Source organism: Eleutherodactylus coqui, chromosome 5 (assembly GCF_035609145.1).
Source record: "Eleutherodactylus coqui strain aEleCoq1 chromosome 5, aEleCoq1.hap1, whole genome shotgun sequence".
NCBI lineage: Eukaryota > Metazoa > Chordata > Amphibia > Anura > Eleutherodactylidae > Eleutherodactylus > Eleutherodactylus coqui.
In genome coordinates, this window is record NC_089841.1 from 197,963,972 (window position 1) to 197,984,496 (window position 20,525).

General features: G+C 45.9%; 1 protein-coding gene across 1 annotated transcript in view; it reads right to left on the reverse strand.

Annotated features, from left to right (window-relative positions):
• The window catches only part of RABGGTA (Rab geranylgeranyltransferase subunit alpha), a 40,464-nt gene extending 20,171 nt beyond the window's left edge, over positions 1-20,293 (reverse strand). Inside the window, exons 1-12 of the mRNA XM_066605002.1 lie at positions 20,240-20,293; positions 14,810-14,840; positions 10,047-10,157; positions 9,545-9,669; positions 8,654-8,841; positions 8,370-8,567; positions 7,593-7,676; positions 6,360-6,442; positions 1,557-1,649; positions 369-471; positions 235-286; positions 8-30 (exon numbers count right to left, since the gene is read on the reverse strand). Of these exons, the coding sequence (XP_066461099.1) occupies positions 8-30; positions 235-286; positions 369-471; positions 1,557-1,649; positions 6,360-6,442; positions 7,593-7,676; positions 8,370-8,567; positions 8,654-8,841; positions 9,545-9,669; positions 10,047-10,157; positions 14,810-14,812 (1,063 nt within the window). The 5' untranslated portion in view covers positions 14,813-14,840; positions 20,240-20,293. The remainder of the gene's footprint in view (positions 1-7; positions 31-234; positions 287-368; positions 472-1,556; positions 1,650-6,359; positions 6,443-7,592; positions 7,677-8,369; positions 8,568-8,653; positions 8,842-9,544; positions 9,670-10,046; positions 10,158-14,809; positions 14,841-20,239) is intronic.
• Between the last annotated feature and the right edge of the window lie 232 nt (positions 20,294-20,525).

A 20,525-nucleotide genomic window follows, 5' to 3' on the forward strand; every position in this document is an offset into this window, starting at 1 on the left:
TCATTGCTCTTCCCCTCGGACAGCTCTAAACTGGATAACATAAGGAGAGTCTGCAGTTATGTGTAGTGACACAGCAATCTATGGCAGTCAGAAGTGTAAGACGGAGTTCATGCAGAGCGGTAGGACGTAGACCGCAGAGAGCTGCGCTGCTATGGCGCAAAAAAAACGCCTACAAAAACCATATGTGAGCAGCATATCAGACAGATCTGTAGCTGGGAGCGGACCAGTGCTTACCTGAAGATTTTATCCTCTGATGCAGAGTCTCGGAACCACGTGCTGCGTTTTCCTAAATTAAACAGAATCCCATCAGTATTACAAGTGCGCTTCCTTTTATATTTCCTGTTTATTTGCACTCCGCAATAAGTCACCTGGATACAGAAGACACTCTTTTTGAGCTTCTCCATCCTTCCATATAACTTTGAAGTTATGCTGACAAGGATCACCGATTCGCTCCTTGGGGAAGTCACAGACCTGGCAGAAGACATGAAAACACACATGACAAAATGCACCTGTAGTCACTAGGATGTCGGTCCGGCCTCGTTCACACTGCGCTTGTGCAGGATGTCTTGAATTATAACTCCCACAAAAGGCTGCAAGTATTCCACTGTAGTCGTGTACGGTGCCAATAGTTTACTATATGGTATAGCTTGTTTTTTTTTAACTAGTAACTCTACGGTATCAGCTAAAGAATGTTTCCCAACGTATACCAGCTGACTGGGGCCCTGTGGATACTTTCTTTGAGCATATATTCACATTAAGGTCTCACGTACATGGGCGTACCGGTACAACACTGTGGGTGTCCCCGCAGCGCTGTGCCAGGGTTTATGATGCCAGCAGAGATCGCGTAGCGCAGCGATTGTACTGCCACATATCACACGCGGTCATGTGCAGTGTGGCTTTTTTATTTTTAAATTCCCAGCTCTGTTTCATAGCAGGGTTGCATATGAGTCAACGCCCAAATGCAATATATTGCGTATGGACACAATTGCATACGCTGCCCATACAAATGTATAGGGCTCACACTGCATGGTATGCCGAGAAATAGAGCATGCTGTGATCTATTTCTCGCGTGTATCTCCACGCTCATGTGCGCGAATCAATGAAAGTCCATGAAAAAAAATGGAACAGCAAAAAGGACAAGAGGGCTGCAGTGGGAGGAAGGAGTTAATCATATTCTTTATACTTTTAAAGCTAGATGGGGGGGGGGGGAATTTCTCAACTATTGTATTTAAAGGGAACCCGTCACATCCCTACAGCACCATAAATGAGAACCATACAGCATGCGAAGTGTCATGGTGAGCGCGTTGGAGAAGGGGAGAATGGGACAGGGGGCAAGCATTGGTCAAACACCTATAAGTAATCCTCAGGTTTCCTCATCAAAGGACAGAGAAGCCAATGAGGACAGGTAGAAGGATTCGCCTTCTTCTACCTGCAGGTTGTGTGTCACTGAAGGCAGACGTTCTCTCCTGCTGCCATCATGGGAAAATGTAAGATCATTGGACATCCAAGAAATAAACACAGTGCTAAACAAAGTAGTCAAAAAGTGCCTGCAGTACCCAGAGTAAACTTGGCTTCTCTTTTCCGTCTGGCGTCTTCCATGTCACCATTATAGGCCTTTCATCAATAAACAGTATCAGTTCACCGTCTACCTAAAACACGGGGAAGACAAAGATTCTGTTCATTTGCTGAAAAGACATTTTTTAACTTGTATGCATTTTACAGTAGGAGGTCGGCAGGTTTTGATAAAGTGTCCGCCCATATAACTGCACACATTCATTTTTACGTTTCCGTAGTGGGATCCTTTTGCAATCATTTTATTTATTTATTTATTTTTTTTAAATCAAGAATGATCTCGCTACGCTGGTTTGTCAAAGGGATCCTGGAAGTTAATCACAGACTGATCTAAACACATGGCTATAGGTATATTGGATATGTCTACAGAAAAAATGTCAAAGTCATTCTCACCGAACTGCAGATCAGCCTCAGGGCTTATTCAGACAAGCGTATATAGGTCTGGTTTTCACGCCCGGCCGATATACAGTGTCCCTCTGCAAGGGGAGGAGGCGGGCTGGGAGCAGCGCACTGAGCTCACGCCCCCTCTCCATTGTTTCCAATGGGAGGTGGTGGAACTTAGCTCTGCCTCCATCCCATCCCTTCAATTGCAGCAGGTCAGTGCACTAGCCCCCAGCAAGGCCCGCCTCCTCCCCTCGCAGAGGGACAGCGTATATCAGCCGGGCGTGAAAACCCAACCAATATACGCCTGTCTGAATAAGCCCTTATGGTTGCCTTCAAAAGGGCCGACTGTAATTGAAAGACTGTATAGTAATAATTACCCCCTAATGACTCCAGTAATAATAGCGACTCCCATAGTGTCCCTTATATTGGCCTCAGTAGTAAGAAGTGCCAGGTACTAAGGCAGCATTCAGGCCACTGTATTTTCATCAGTAAGCCAAAACCAGGAATGGAACATACAGAGAAAAACTTGAATGGAAAGCTTTGCATCTCTGCAGTATTTTGGACACACTCTTGGTTTCGACTTACAAATACTGATACAAAATGAGAATGATGATGATGATGATGAACCATTCAGGCATTGCCGACTCTAGGTCACCCTATGGATCAACTCTGGCCATGGTCACCTATCAAAATACTGCTGTCTAAGCTAAGCCCAAGAGTTCTTTGTCTACTTGTGTATATTAAGGCTGAACAGAGAATGTGACTTGCACCTTCACAGAAGACACGATTGTCACTGCACAACACTCGGTCTGATAGTGGGAATTAACCGCAGTTATATGAGGAGGAGCTGCTGCGCCGTCTTACAGACACTCTTGGCTGCTTCTTAACAAAGGTTTAGATCTTTCAATGTGTTACTGAAAATACCAATTCCAATAATAAGGCTTTTATAGATTTTATTTCTATTCCCCATTGTCCATCGCTTCGGAAAGTCATTTGAAACAGCAACATTATTCTTCCCCTTTTTTATCCAATAAATGGTTACTGCAGACGGGGAAGTAGAAAATATTTTCAGTTTTGTCTCCTTCAAAATATGACTTAATTGTTCAAAGTTCCCTTCTTATAGAAAAAGCATTATATCATACTGTTAGTGTTCATTACTCGCAGCATTGTTTTTATGTTTTTCTGATCCATTACTATAATGGTCTATTGTAGTTACTTCTTAAGTTAAAGACTTTGCTGCCTTCAGCAACTGAGAGCAGGAACAATGAATAACTATATTATTACAGTAGATTGGGTCACAAACACGTAAGAAGACCAGGATCACACGACCGGATCGTAATATATAGCGGAAGACGCAGCATTTTACCCGTGCATGCGTGCGGTTTTGCACGCATGTGCACTGCATATGCTATATGTGCAAAAACAAATGCAAGCAGGCAAGGATGGCAGAAGATGCCCAACCCTATGTAAACAGTCTTGTTGCGCTCACATGATCGTCTTGTGCTTTCCTGTGTTAGTGAGTGGAGTAAGTAGTGCTCTGAGAACCGTGTCTTCACTAGAGGATGACGCTCTTGGCTTGGTTGGTTCTTACCACTTTTGCACCGCCACGTCTGATGCATCAGAGCAATGAGTTTGCCCATATCAAAAGTGGCCATGGTATTATTATGGCCTCCAATATCCACAGACAGCAGCTTGGAGGGGTCGGTGGTCCCTGGATGCTGTTCTGCACCGTCTGCCTGCAACATGTTTAAAAAAGTGTTGCAAATACGCAAAGTATTTGTATATGCATTGCGTTCCGCACACACCCATATAGAATACGTCTTTTACGTGCGTACTATGTGGAAAAATAGAACATGCTGTGATCTTTTTGCTCAGAGATAACTCCATTGGAGACAGCAAAGCAGGAGTCGAGAGGCCTGCGGCCTGGGCTGTGACTGCCACAAGCATGACAGGGGTGGACGCCCCCTATGATGACACTACTGATGATGGTATCGTTTTGGCATGTGCACGGTGATGTCTGTTACAATAGTGAGAATACTGGCGGAATGCTGCAATAAAAGGCTCGTAAACCAGTTTTTCTACAAAAACTACATTGTGGATGTGATTTCCAGAGGTGTTGCCACTCATCTTGTGAAAGAAAGAGGTCCACGAGTGACCGATCCCCAAGTTACCACTGTGTGTAATATGTATATAAAAAATGTTTTTATACTTTAACAGATGTACACTATTTTCACACGTACATAGAGAATAATACTCCAGGCAAGAACATAACCGTCACAGGTGTCCTTTCTGACAAACTCTGAAAATTAGAAACAGAACTCACCCGATCTATAATGAGTGCACAACACATGTAGAGGAAATCGTAACGGCACACAAAAAGCAGTTTTCTAACCCCTCCACACAAAAAAAAAAAAAAAAAAAAAAAAAAAAAAAAAGAAAATCACCCATCCACTTGCCATCACAGTGGTAAAGTGGTATTCCAGCCAAACCAAATGATGGTCTATAGCTAGTATATGTCACTTGCAGCCTGGTGGTAACCAGCATGTCCCCCACTGATCACTAGAAAGGGTTGCAACACTTTGTGGCTCTTCCTGAATTTTCCCTGCACTGCGCCATAGAGATACAGTGCCTTCACAGTATATGAACAGGTACTGCAAGTCAGCCCTGAAGCGAAGGCTATGCTAGGCCAACACACAGATTTTTTTTTTTTTTAAAGTGAGATTTTCCAATTTTAACTTTAACGGCTACAGACCAGAGTTGCATATAGCCTAATGTATTCATATTAACTGCAGCTTGAGGGCGCCCACCCACTGGCGATTTTTTTCCCTGCGAAATTCGCAGCATTTTTTTCTCTGCAGGGGTCTATGGGACTTGTAATGTTAAAATCGCGATCGCGCAAAATCGCGATTTCGCGGTAAATTGCAATTTTGCGCGATCGCGATTTTAACATTACAAGTCCCATAGACCCCTGCAGAGAAAAAAATGCTGCGAATTTCGCAGGGAAAAAAAATCGCCAGTGGGTGGGCGCCCTTAACCTGATCTAAATCTCATTACAAAAATTCTGCATGTAGCCCTAGTGTTAAAGAAGGGGGGGGGGGGGGGGATCATAATACTCAAAGGCTAATGTCTACCACTGCAACCAAATGTATTTTCTATTGTCCCAATTAAGCAGTAAAAATTTCCTACCAGCCCTTGTGCTGAACTGCGGCTCTCTGGGGTAACAGACATCAAAAACGCCATGTACTCTGATTCGGCAACATTTCCCATGTTCTCTATTTTATATTTACTAGGTTAGTAAAGATGTATGGTACAGGCTGCGGAATCAGACAGCACAGGGTTTGTTTGTAGTCGGTTACCTTGAAGATGCAAGATCTACACAAGAGTCAAATACAAAAATAAGAAAAAAGTTTAAGGCCTCATGTCCACGGGGACAGATCCGCAGCGGGTGTCCCGCACGCGTGATTTGCGCCCCATAGGGATGCATTGGACCCCCGCAGTTATTTAAATACCTGTGGATGTCAATTTCCCTTGAGGGGCGGATAACGTGTGCGGGAAAACACCCGCAGCATGCTCCATTTTAGTGCGGGTCTCTCGCGGGGACGGCTGCCGCAGGCTTCTATTGAAGCCTATGGAAGCCGTCCGGATCCACGGCACACCCGCAGCTGAATTCCTGCTCTCCGGCGCGGGAGAGCAGGAGTTTAAAAAAAAAAAAGTGCACGGCGCATGCGCGCGGCACGCTGCTGGCGTGCCGAGCACATCTGCCGAGCCGAAGAAAAAAAGATACGGCCACGGCGGAGGGCAGATCTGCAGTGTCCGGACATGTAAGTAATGCTTACTTTTTAGCCTCATGTCCGTGGGAAAGGAGGGACCCGCTGCGGGATTCTGCATGAAGAATCCGCGGTGGGGCTGATTTTCCCCGTGGACATGAGGACTTTCAGGTTGAGAGGAAAAATGGTTGCAGGCACATAAATGATGATATAGACTCATGTTACAAATGTGCGATCACATGGATATCTATGGAATAAGTAGTGTAAGTGCTCCCGCACACAAGTCACATAGCCTGTTCGGCAGCGCTTTAGTATATAGTCACAGCACCTCCAAGCACCACCCTACAGGCATTCATCGAGTACCTCTGTACAAAGATATTCTTACTTAAAAACAATGCTCTTGGGAGAAAATATCATTGTACATAAAATTATTTTTTTGGCCCGACATACATGCAGAGAAGTACCTCTGTGCAGCTCTATTAAATAGTGTACATAATGAAGCCATGATACAGCTGTGTATATCAATCCTTACTATGAGAGAAGTAATTGGTGTAGTGAACTAACTGATATTAGGAGTAGCATGTTTTGTATAAATGACAGCAACCTTGTACCATTATATTTCTTCTGTACACTTACTAATACTGGTTGAGAAAAAGTTACTGATATCCAGGACCCAGCCACATCAACAGAGATGCATCGGATAGAAAGTGGGAGATCAGCTGAAACAGAAAGGGGCAAAAATGTTTAACAAATCTCATAGAACCGCAGAATGGTAAAAGGTTATGTTGGCGATGGTTTACCTACATGGGGGAAGTTCAGAAGTTGTAAATCGCCGAAAAAAATATTACAGAGATGTTACTTTTAGCTGCGAGAGCTTTCCCTAAGGCTGGGTTCACATAGGATGGACTTGCCGTGGAAATTCCATCTGGAATTTCGCCACGGCAAATTCGCCTGCGGCCGCTAATGCCGGGTTTAGCCAGCCATGTGGACGAGATTTCTCAGAAATCTCGTCCACACGGGACGGCGAATCTGTCGCGGCAAAGCCGGCGCGGATTCGGCGGCCACAGCATGTCCATTTTTTTTTCATTCCACTGCGGCCAGGCAGCTTCAAAACCCACGGCTAAGTGCTGCGGGTTTTGAAGCAGCGCTTTCTCGGTGGAAATCTTGTGTTTTTTTCCCTGCGGCCAAACAGAGATTTTCGCCGGGATTCCTGCGTGTGAGAACCCAGCCTTAATAACCTGAGAACTTGGATATTTCCTTCAGGTGCTACTGCAGTCTACTGAATGGGCTATCTGATAAAAGCAGCTTGTAAACTGCTACCGGATGAATGGCATAATAGGTTGGGGCTTTGTAATGCTGTACAATGAGAGGAGCAGCTCTTAAAAAAGCGGACACTAACTTTTCAGACAACTTCTGCTCATCTAACAGCCTATGTGTAGAACATGAATTTTGTAATATACTTGCCTTAAATTTAATTTTGTCTTACTGCTGCAAATCAAGTGTGAAGTGTCTGCCACTAGGGGTCTCCCTTTTAGCAGCTTTGCAATCCACTGCCTGTTATTAGGCATTTGGCTTCTTTAGGAACAGTGACTTGAGGACACTAGACAAAGGGGAGGGTATTCAGATGCTGCTTTGTAGCTGATTGGAGCAGGGCTATGCAAGGCATCATGGGAAGTGTGGGGTAGGAGGTTCTACCTGTAAGTGGATTGCAAACAGCACGGCAGCAGAAAAATCTACATGAAAACCTAAACTGATAAGAGTTCGAACTGGGTGCAAACAGCAGTAAAATAGAAGCCAATAAAGACCAGGGCTGCGGATCTAGAAAAGTTTTTGAAAACTGAAATGCACTTTAAAAAGGAAGGTGCTCACCTCTTCCAAGAAGCCACCGGTGGTAGAACCAGGCACTCTGGTCATTTGGGTCTGTGAAGAATGCATTTTGCACAAGTTCCAGTTCTAGGAGAAAAATGCAATCCAAATATATTACAGAGCACATCTCATATTATATATATATATTATACACACATATATACATACACAAACACAAGTCGTATGTATGTGAAGCCCATGCTTTACAATGGGTTAATTCACATTAGCGATGTTCTGTAGACTGCTACATTGCTATAAAGCTGCGTTTTGCAATGTTTTGTAGCCCATGTTTCCCTATGGAGCCTTCCTTTGTGTTGCATCTTATTGCACAAAAACGCAGTTTTTGTGTGGCTTAACTTTTACAGTTGGAATTCCTAAAAAAAAATATATATATATAAATATATATATTATATAAATAAATAAAAGAGGCGCTGTTCGCTCTGCTGCACATCTCCTTCTGAAGCTCCAGCATTGTCTGTAGTCTGTCAGCACTTCCTGGCCAGGGGGTTCAAAAACCCCACCTCCATGAAGCACTGGCTCTGATTGGTTCTTGAGCACCGCTGCTCAGCCAATCCTTGCAGCACTCGATGAACCAATCACAGCCATTCAAAAAAAAAAGTCGGCAAAAGAGCGCGACAAAAATCACGATATCGCCGCAAGAAAACACAGCGATATTGCTGCGGTTTTCTTACGCGATATTGCTATCGCCCGTGTGAAAGAGGCCTAAATATGAACATAATCTTAGCAGCCAAATTCTCAGGTAAGTTTCGTCTTCCCCACCTGAAAGCAATACTTTTTCCATCGCTCGTCCCAGTCGCTGTGGATCTGGATGAATCTGGGGAAGAAGCTTGCTCCGATAATGCCAAGAGGAGTAATTGGAGAAATTTTTGGCGATAAGGCTGCTAGTAAATTCAAGCTCATCGGAGTGTGGAACATGAAATGACCGAGCTACAAATCTTCTGTAATTCCAGCAATGAACTGTGGTACAATTATAAAAGTGAGAGTAGGTGAAAAATAGTTATGGGCAACTTCACATAGTATACAGACTGTCGAGAATTACTTACAGTTCCTTTCATCAATCTCCAAAAATCGATTACAAAGTGCCAGCTCCTTAGACCAGTCTGGCTCTGGCATGTGCTGCATGATCCAACAGCGATGATACCATGTGCCATAGGATTTTGGGTTGACACGTAGACAGCTCTCTAAAAAGGAGAGCTCTGCCAAATACAGAGACCGCAACTCTTCATCTGACCTCAAGTACAAAATTTAAAAAAAACAAGGTGTACCATTTAAGTTCTTTAACCATTCACCAGTTAAAGTCTGGAACAGCAGGATACACCGTGAGCGGTTAGTATAGACTGTTTTCATATGTGGCTCTAAAACCAATTTTCTACTGCTATTTGCAAATGGTCTTGATTAAAACCTATTCTTCTATCTTGGGTATACAGCTACTTTGCAGATCCATGCATCTTAATGATTACACATGTGTGTAGTCAGTCTGATCAGCAGTCATGTCTACCTCCCTCCCATCTGTCCCCCTTGCTAACCTAGTGGATGCATACAAGTTAATCCAAGTTAAGTTGTTCCACAGAATCTATTCTACTCCTACTCGCTCTCATACTATGGGTCTCATTCCCATTGCAGACTGTCCAAGATGCTTGATGAGTGCGTGCACCATCATGCATAGGGTGTGGGAATGCCGTGTTTTACAGACCTATTGAAAGGACAGCCTCGAGTTTATGAGACCTATATATTCTATAACCTTTCTTTTCGTGTTGCGACTTCCCTAGATCGGGAATCTTGGGTCCGTTTTTTTGGGTGGTGGTGGGGGGGTTGGGGGAAGAGGCCTAAAGGAGTTCTAATGATCAAACTTTGCGAAATAATGCTGATGTTTCTCTCCTTTTTTTTATTTGTACTGTACTACAGTATATAAAGTGCCTAAAAAGAAATGTCACCTGTCAGCTCCAAGTGCAAGAAAAACTTCTCGTCTTAAGTTCCATAATGATGCAAAATCTGGGTTTAAAGCCAATATCTGAGAGGTTATTTCCAATGCTTCTTTATCCAACTCTCCGGCTTTTCGCTAGTGGAAACACAAAAAAGCGGTTATGGCAAAGAATGAATATATGAAGAAAAGGTAAATGCATGCAAACAAATGTATCCCCAATACATGTGGATGGGCGGATAGAGAAAAGTAGTTCTACAAGAGCTGCAAATCCAGAGATATGTATAGCAGAACGTCACACCATTGACAAGGTAGCAGAGAATGGTGGGGGCTGGTAGGACATAAAAGGTCACATACAACAAAACTACGTCCCGGGATCTAGTGAACCGCCTCAACAGATAAAGTCATTTGGGATATTTTACATGCTGGTCAAAAACACTAATTTAAAATACATTGCAAAACGGAAAGCATCAGACTAAAAGTGGCTGCAACCTGAGAATCACTAAAGCAGGTACCTTATTAAATGCAGCCTGCGTGGCACTAACATAGAGTTGGAGTTTTTTCTCCCTCTCCTTGCGCTTCGCCTCCTGTTGCTCCAAAGTAGTCTTCACTTTAATCCGGCCGTGCTGAGTACAGAATAGAACAGAGCCTTTTAATATTAAATGAGGGAATCAGGCATATACAACACAAGCATCAGTTCTCAAAGTAACTTTTACTATCGGCACACAAGAGCTTATCTGCTGCTCATAGTCATACAGAGCATGAAGTGTAGCTGTCAGGTCAGACTAAGCTGTCCTGGGTATACGAGGCGTAGCGCCATTTCTGGCCATAACATGACTTGGATCTACATCAACCACCTGATTTTTCAGACAACTGGGATACATGTAATGATAAATGTATTCTATCCACTTGTACAACCCACTTTCTTCACACTTCATAAAACACCTGTAATGCCTACAGCCACCAGTAGGGAGAGCTCACTGCATAGTAATTTAAATGGGCTTTCCAGGACTAAACTAGTGATGACCTATCAGGATAAGTTATCAATAGTTGATTGGCGGGGTTCCACTGTTCAGGACCCCTGCCAATCAGCTGACTGAAAGGATAATTACTAGAGATGAGCGAACCTACTCGTTTCGAGTAATTACTCGATCGAGCACCGCGATTTTCGAGTACTTCCGTACTCGGGTGAAAAGATTCGGGGGGCGGCGTGGCGGAGCAGGGGGTAGCAACGGGGAACAGGGGGGGGAAGCCCTCTCTCTCTCCCCCCCACTCTCCACTGCAACCGCCCACTCACCCACAGCGCCCCCCAAATCTTTTCGCCCGAGTACGGAAGTACTCGAAAATTGCGGCGCTCGGGCGAAAAAGGGGCGTGGCCGAGTACGCTCGCTCATCTCTAATAATTACGCTTGGATGAGCGCTGCAGTCACCTCAGTGCATACCATGTGCTTAAAAAAGACCATCTGTCGGTCAAAACGTTGTATTTTTAATTGATGGAGGAATCAAATTTTGCTCATTTTTACGCATTAAATCTATGCTGCCACTGAATCCAATTTCGAAGTACTGTCTGCTTGGAGTATTGGTCTCTAACTCTGCATCATATGTGCCCCACCAGTGAAGGTTGACAATTGGAGTGCTGTTGGTATTTTGACTATAGTGTTCAGCCCATACCAGGCACAGCGCCAGACATTGTATAGTAACTGCCTGGTAAAGCCATTCAATCCCATTCACTTGAATAGGACTGAACTTATCTCAGGTCGTGTGACCTGCATGTCATGATGGAACAATACCTCAGCAGCACCACCTATTGGATGGCAGCATTCCTGCAAATCAATGTCAGACCCTTTAAACAGGTCTTTATAAGAATGATTGAAAGGGGGGAAAAAAAAAAAAGACAAAAAACCCCAAAACAGCTGTATGTGTATGTATTCTGGCTTGGTTGTCAATTCCCAATCATTGTCATAAAGACGTGTTTTAAAAGTCTGACGGATTTGCAGGAATGCTGCCATCCAATAGGTGGCGCTGCAGAAGTATTGTTCCAACCTTCTTATTTGCATATATTTCCCAGAGGAGCATGGATGGCATTATAAGTGTCCTACTCACCTTCTAGGTACTCTCCTTAAGGAGAAACAATGCCCTTCCAGACCTGACTGATGTCACAGGCCTGAAATAAGCAGGGATCCTCATATGTGAGCTCAGTGTCCTCTTCAATGAGCTGATTGGTGGGGGTCCTAAAAGGCACACCCCCACCAATCAACTATTGATAACCTATCCAGTAAATAGGCCATTAGTAGTCTAGTCCCAGAAATGTCCCTTAAATCAAAGGAAACAGTAAAAATCCCTATGCACCGAGCTCCCTCTAGTGGTGGCTACAGGAAAACACTATGCCTCAGTTGGGAAGTTCAGTGCTGGGCTGCACTTTCACTACACTCCTCATTGCAATGGCATATTCTGCCTCTATGGTAGGTATGCCAGTGCCTTATGGGTGTGCTTGCAAACAAACAAACAAACAAAAAAAACACGTTAAAACCATTAAAACATTATTCTATACACAAGCAGCAGCATTTTGAAACTACTGGAGGAGACTCCCATATAGTTACACGGCTTCTGTCAAGGACAGTGGAAGGCCATACAGCAGTACAAGCTACCTGCCAAAGTGTCCATTGGAAAATTAGATTCTGCCCTGGCACAACCACACTGGCTCGTTAGCTACTGCATTATTATAATTAGTGCTATGAGGCTGCAGAACATTGAAGGAGACCCGCTAACAGCACTCTGCTTCTGTCCTGTGCTCCGAGGCTCATCTGTAGCATGGAGACAATGAGGAGGGGAGCTCTACTAAATAAGGTGGAGCAGAACTCTATTGCAAATGGTGCGTTAAAAAACAGACCACCAAGTACATTTGTGTGCCAACCTTATAACACCTACCAGCGCCGGGAAATGTAAAGCGAGAAGCTGAGAGCGGTCAGAAGAGGTACGGCATTACTGGCAACATGTGGTATAAGGCTAACTGCACACGGGCATGAACTTCGCCAGATATCGCGCTTGGCATCTTGCGTTTTACCAGCGTATGCAAGGCGAATTTCAGGCCTAGCAAAACCGCCTTGCATCACTCATGCTCAATTCCAATTCTTTTGCGTGAGTTTCACGTGCGAGAGACAACAGGAAAGGTTTCACATTGATTTCAACGGGAAACCCGGCGTGCAAATTATGTGAGAGACATGCGATGTATTTAGGGTCCCATTGAAATCAATTGGCAATGCAAAAAAAAAAAAAAGAACAGGTCACGATTTAAAATTTTTTTTTTTTACACCGCATTGCCGTAAAGGAAAGCATCGCTCATCTGTATGACTGCAATCAAAAGAATGGGGTTCCTTTTTGCGAGAGTTTTGTGCAGCTCATGCGAGATTTCTGACTAGGGAAGAGTGTCTTGGATGCCTGCAAATCGCAGCAACATAAATACATCTAGTATACAGAAAAACAGAAGTGAAATGTGTCAGACACTGTCTCCTTTTGTAAATGCGCTGGGAAATCCATGAAACTTGAGAAGTAACAGGAATTTGACACCATGAAAACCTCCCAAACCGTAATGGTAGATTAGTAAAAAGTGTGGATTCCAAATCAGTTGTTATTTCGGTACTCTCTGCCCCCACGCACCCGAGCAAGCCCCCAGTCTGTACGCGGCACGATTACGCACTCAGGACTCCTAAGCTCCGCGATGTAACGCAGAGGACTCCTAAGAGCTTCCCTGCAAACCAATTGCACCACTACAGAAGCGGAATGCAGGCGATGAAGCGCCTCTTCACCCATCCATTCAGCAGTTGTGGGCCATTTTCTGTGACAACCAATTCCCACCTCTGACGCCCAACCACTTCCACAGAAATGTGCCCACCTATGTTTTGGCAAGACCCTTCTATGATGTATCACCGGCACGGACTCGCTCATACTTTCTTGGAGTAGAAACATTGAACACTGGCAATATAATGGCCATGGGAGAGAACAGGATAAAATGCTGGATACGGGTTCCTGTTCACGTTGCATAGATCCCCTTTTTCTCTATTACTGACAATGGAACACTTTGTGCAGAAAACTGAATTTAGAAGGATTTATAGAAAAAATGAAAAACACCAAGTGATGGCCTAATGTCATATATGACGCAAGTAATGCTCCAATGCCTCTATGACAAGACTGATCCGCCACAGCACTGGACAGGAAATATTGTCATGGGGACACTAAAGAGAGGAGATGAAAGTTTGCACCTGTTAACTTTAATTACGTGGAAAAAGCGTAGTAAAAATATCTTCACCTCTTAACAATATGAAGGCTTACGTGATAGACCCACCTTTAGGGCTTATTCACAAGAGCGTATATTGGCCACAGTTTTCGCGGCCAGCAGATATACGCTACCATCGGAGCTGTCTTCCCCTTCCCTCCCCTTCACCAGCTCTCTGGCTGTTTGCAATGGGAGGGGGCGGGGTTGAGCGATTCGCAGCCATTGCTGGCTGTGGACAAGGGGCAGGAGATTAGCTCCACCCCACCCCATTGCAAACAGCCAGGGGGCAGGAGAGCGTCTGAGAACCCGCGAATAAGTCCTTAAGTATGTAGTTGTAATAGGAAATGTCCATTTAAAGGGGTTGTCTCGCGAAAGCAAGTGGGGGTATACAGTTCTGTATGGCCATATTAATGCACTTTGTAATATACATCGTGCATTAAATATGAGCCATACAGAAGTTATTCACTTACCTTCCCTGCGCTGGCGTCCCCGTCTCCATGGCTCCGTCTAATTTCTTTCCAATCAGGAGGCTGGAATCGGCACACGTGACGGGGGCAGAGCTACGCGATGACACGTAGAAGGGGGCGGAGCCAGAATTCCGCTCGTGCTGGACAGAACAGATAGGAGAAGACCCTTCTGTGCAAGCGCGTCTAATCGGGAGATTAGACGCTGAAATTAGACGGAGCCATGGAGACGAGGACACCAGCGCAGGGAAGGTAAGTGAATAACTTCTGTATGGCTCATATTTAATGCACGATGTGCATTAATATGGCCATACAGAAGTGTATAGACCCACTTTGTTTCGCGGGACAACCCCTTTAACACTTCATATTGTGGACAGATAAGCACATCTGTAAGTATCAGAATCTGTAGGCTTGTTTATAATGAACTTTATTTCCACTGTGAAAAGTAATAAAATATTTGTTAAAGAAAACTTTTATAGATTTTTGGTAGTTTGCCTTTAAATAATTGACAGAAACAAAACTTCACACAACTTGGACTTACCATTGTGCTCCAGGAATTAGGGACCGAAGACCTGCAATAAATGAAACAGGGTCAGGCATGAGAGCAAATCGCGTAGGCCGCCATTACACTTGGTGTATTCTGCCACTGAAACCCTCAGCAAATACGCCACAAATCCACAGCGGCAAAATCTGCCCTTAAGTGGAACGGATTTTGCTGCCTTTTTTGCAAGAGATCTGCCGCAGGTTTTAACCCTTGTATTCCAATAATTGAAATCTGCAGCATAAATAGGCGCGCTGCGTATTCGTTGCACATGGTTCATTCTGTAAATGCTGCGAAATTTGCATAGCAAAATTCGCTGTGAAAATTCTGCACATTTACGTTATGTGTGAAGCCGGCCCTCGGACGTCGCCGCACCTACAGGTTTTGCTCAGGTTCTTTCATACAGTTTTTACTGGCGTTTTTCAAAATGTCTAATGACACGTGTTTTTTCAAGCAATTTTTTTTTCTTAAATTCTACTTGAAACCTGATGGTGAAAAAGAGCAATAAAAGTGGGGCACATTTATTACAGCTGCCAGTTTCTAACAAAAAATTCCCAGCATTTCCACTACGTGTAAAACACACCCTAAAGCAGTGGTGGCGAACCTATGGCACGCGTGCCAGAGGCGACATGCAGAATGCCCTCCCTGCCGGCATTCACTCAGCTGTGCACCTAGCAGCGCTGATCCCGGCGCACACTGTGACATCAGTGTGTAGCCAGGATCTTCCTCCCCCCTCCCGACGTCGGTATACTTGTATTATGTCGCCACCAGAAGTTAGTCATGGTGACATAATACATGAATTTAACATGTAGTTACGTCCCCAGCTTGTGATTCGCTGGGGGCATGTGTGGCTTGAGGGGAGGAAGGGTCGGCAGCGTAGACATCGCGAGAGGCTGGGGCAGCAGCAGAAGCACATACAGGCAGGATGAGGACCGGTAGCAGCGGCGCCAGGACCAGACTCATTGGCAGCGGACGCTGAGTAGAGTGGTCGTGGCACCAGGACACTGAGCGCCGGCGACAACACCACACCCGATGGGTAAGCATTTATTTTTGCTTGGGATGTCACTATTGGTTCTGGGGGCCGCCCTGAGGAGTGGGGGCCACTATTGGTTCTGGGGGCCACCCTGAGGGGGAGGCCACTATTGGTTCTGGGGGCCGCCCTGAGGGGGGAGGTCACTATTGGTTCTGGGGGCCGCCCTGAGGGGGGGGGGTCACTATTGGTTCTGGGGGCCGCCCTGAGGGGGGGGTCATTATTATCGCTGGTGCCGCTGTGGGGTGTCACTATTATCGCTGGGGTATGCTTACATGCGACAGAAATGGACAGGGCTGTTTCAAAATAGATGGGGTGCAGATTTTGACTGCTTTTTGGATGCGGAAAGGCTGCAGAATTTTCCAAAGTATTTTCCGCTGAGGACATTCTGCAGTATTACCGCATCCAAAAAGCAGCCAAAATCTGCACGCTGTCTATTTTGAAGCGGCCCGGCCCTTTTTAGAACGACGGAGGTAAAAGCATGCGTCGTGATAAGCCCCGCCCCCTGACATGTTGGCACTTTGCGGTAAATAGGTGGGTTTTGGGTTGCAGTTTGGGCACTCTGTCTCTAAAAGCTTCGCCATCACTGCCCTAAAGGGTGTTCCGGGCACAGACTAGGACTTTAAAGTCTAATGTACATCATCACAATAAGTCATTTTGTAAAGGTTCCCTGTACCCGGTCTGGATGCTTTCTTCATTTTCTATCCATGCCACATGACCCTGCGCCTGAAAAATATCTCCATAGTAGCCTGAGGGACGGCTGAAGGCTTATGTACCCGACAGTCGTCCCATGTAAGAATTCTCTAAGGCTACAATCACACGGTCGAGTGCAATATATAATGCATCGCACTTGTTAACCTATGTTTTACCTGTGGAGGCGAGGCTTTTCATGCATCGTTTCTGTGAAGTGCCGCTCATAACGCAGGATAGAGGATGGCAAGGGTTTCCCATTGATTTCAATGGAAAACTTCCACTTGGATACACATCATAGGGCATGCGACAGCCATGCGAGGTTTTTAAAGGTCCCATTGAAAACAATGGGCAATGCGTTTCGAGGAATGTGAAAATAAAAATAGTACATGCAATGATTTCCCCTCCCCCAGTATCGCTGTAAGGGAAGACATCACTCATGTGAATGACTGCGTTCAAAAGAATGGAGTTCATATTAGCACAAGTTTGGCGCTGGAGTGAATGTAGCCTAAGGGTGCTTTTAGACAAAATAATTATTGTTCAAAGAAAATCATTCAAACGTGCGAAAGTGAACGATAATGGTGCGAAAGTGAACGATAATGGTGCGAAAGTGAACGATAATGGTGCGAAAGTGAACGATAATGGTGCGAAAGTGAACGATAATGGTGCGAAAGTGAACGATAATGGTGCGAAAGTGAACGATAATGGTGCAGGGTAACGTGAGCCAACAAATGAATGACAAACAAGAATCATATGCTTCTTGCTTGTCATTCATTTTATGCAGGCATGATAATTAGAGATGAGCGAGCGTACTTGCTAAGGCAAACTACTCGATCGAGTAGTGCCTTATGTGAGTACCTGCCCGCTCGTCTCTAAAGATTCGGCTGCCGGCGCGGGTGAGAGGTGAGTTGCGGGAGTGAGCAGGGGGGAGCGGGGGGGAGAGAGTGAGAGAGATCTTCCCTCCGTTCCTCCCCGCTCCCCGCCGGCAGCCGAATCTTTAGAGACGAGCGGGCAGGTACTCGAATAAGGCACTACTCGCTCAGTGAATGTGAAAGACTGAACGATTCTCATTGACGGAGACAACAATGAATCTGCCGGCCTACATAGGCTGCACAAGAGCCAAAGAGCTGACGGTGACGTCACTTGCTTGTGCAAACGAGAATAGGGTAGTGTAAACGCACCCTTATGCCTGGTTTAGACAACGATTATCGCTCAAAAAATCTTTTGAGCGATAATCGTTGCATGCTTTTTTACAGCGCAAGGTGATCACTCAAACGCTGTCTTCTGCATCCAGCTGTTCCTCACTCGGAGCGCCCCGCTGTTATACAGCCAAGTGGCGTATGGAGAACACAGCTGGACCCTCTGGTTTTCATACCCCGCCTGTCATCAGAGAGCGGGATACAGCTGAAACAATAGTATCAGCTGTATTCCGCTGTGAATCCCTGATAACTGATCGCTGATCTTTCAGCATGCTGAAAGACAAGGATGAGCGACGCCTTAACGAAAACTGCAGGATGTCAGTGCAGTCAGACACAACGATTATTGCTCAAAAGACGGCATTGAGCGAATTTTTGAGCGAAAATAGTTGTGTCTAAAAGGGCCTTTAGATAAGTTGCAGTAAGTGCCGAGGCAACATCTGGTGAGGGTAAAGGTCCATTTAGACGGGGCGAATGTCGGTCAAACGATGCCCAACACTCATCCCTGTGTGCCCTCGTTCCAGTGCTGTTGCATGCGAGCTGGTATCGCTGGCTGGCTCACAGTGCGACCAGCAGGGGGCGGGGAAACTGCAGGAGATTTCTCTTCTTGCACTCCCCTGCCCCTCTCCATTGAATAAACATAGCAGCTGTTCAGTACTGAACGGCTACTATTTACACTAAACGATCAGCTCATCCTCCATCGCTTATGCTACATATTTGAAATATAAGCCCTACCCTGGAAATAAGCTCTAGCTGCAGAAAAAAAAAACACATCACCTAGAAGCGCTGTCAGCTCCGGCCTGTCTTTTTCCCGGTCCCTGGCAGTTGTCTTCAGCATCTCTTCTGCTGGGGGATTGGAAACTTCCTGCCTCCAGGAAGCGCTGCCTCTGATTGGCTGACTGCTGTGACACTCAGCCAATCACAGCCAGCGCTCGATGAGCCAATCACAGCCATTCATTGGCCATGACTGATTCATTGAGTGCTGGCTATGAATGGCTGAGTCGTGGCCCTCAACCAATTAGAGCCAGCGCTTCCAGGAGATGGGAATTGTCTAATTGCCAGGCACAAGAGATGCTGAGGACAACTGCCAGGGACCGGGGAGAAGGCGGGCTGGAGCTGACAGCGCTACTAGGTGATGTATGTGTGTTGTTCATTTTTCCTGCAGTTAGGGCTTTGACAGTCGCAATGTCGCAGGCTACAAAACATGGCTAATGTGAAGGAACCCATAGAAAAGCACGGGCTTCACATACATGAGATTTGTAGCGCTGCCGCATCGCAAGAAACATCACACGGCTTTGTCGCCCGTGTGAACGCATGGATGTGACCGGAATCAGGCAGGAGGGACCCACTGACTTCTATGGGAGAACCTGTGCAGAGCTGATTGTGCAGGGAGGGGAGGAGGTGAACTGTGACCATCAAATATTGTGAATGGTGGATCCTGTGTTATTTATATATAGGCATCACATATCACTGTAATCATGCGGACTGCTGAACAATATTCTCCATATTAGAGGAAGTGTCAAACTATTATTACGCTGTGTGGTCACAGTACAAAATGTAGATTAAGATTTGTTTTAATACAGATTGTGCCATCAAAAGTTACAAAACAAACAAACACAATTCTTTAGGCTGGGTTCACACAGGGCGGATTTGCCGCGGAGATTCCGTGTGGAATTTCACCGCGGCAAATCCCCCTGCGGACGCTAATCCCGGGATTAGCCAGCCATGTGGACGAGATTTCTCTGAAATCTCGTCCACACGGGACGGCAAATCTGCTGCGGCTAAGCCGGCACAAGCCGCCGCTGCGGCGTGAATTTGCTGACCGCAGCATGTTCATTTTTTTTCCGCTGCAGCCGCGCTCTCCTCTATGGGAGCGCTGACCGCAGCGGAAGAGCAAGCGGCCGGGCCGGTTCAAAATCGCCGCGGGTTTTGAAGCAGCGGTTCTCCCGGAGGAAATCTCACGGTTTTTCGCTGCGGCCAAACTGCGAGATTTCCGTCGGGAATACACCCCATGTGGACCCAGCCAAAAAAAAAGAGGTTTTCCATGCCCCAAAGTAACGTACTTTCTGTGAAGAACACAAGGTTCAAAAAATGTCAATCATGTGAGTTTTCTCATGCAGCGGTGTGGAGATAAAATGAGAAAGATGGGGAAAACACCCAGGGAGATCCAGATGTAAACACAGCAAGGATGAAAGGGGTCGGAGGAGGAGGTCGAGAATCGTCCAGCAGACTGCAGCTTCTCTGAAGTACAGACAGATCTATGGAGACCCCTGTGAATAAGATCAGCTGCAGCTACAGGGGAGGCTATGATACACTAGCGCCCCCTGTGGTGATGGGTTGTCAGTCCTCCCCCACGTACAGGACAATGCTAGCACTACACAGTACTTCTAGCACCCCGGTCCGTGCACGCTGATACAGTAACACATAGGGCTGCTGACTGCTCATTGTACGTGCCGGCAGCTGCATCCAGCACGGGGTGCACACAGCCATACACCATTACATAGCAGCACTCACCTGCCGGACCTCGTACACCGGAAGCTGCGCTCTACCACTTCCCAGACCAAGCACCGCCCCGCCACCTCACAGCCCACCAATAGCTGCGTGTCTTACCCCCGGAACTGCTACGTCACGTCATGAGCCGAGGGCTATGATTGGACGCTGGAAGAGCCGTCCAGGAGAAGCGGAGATTTCACAGGAGGGGACGGAGGAGTCACGTTAGAGGCTGTGGAGCGGAACTACAAGTGTCTGCGCTTAAAACTCTTCAGTCTGCTGCAATCTATTGTGGTTTTTTTTAACTGGT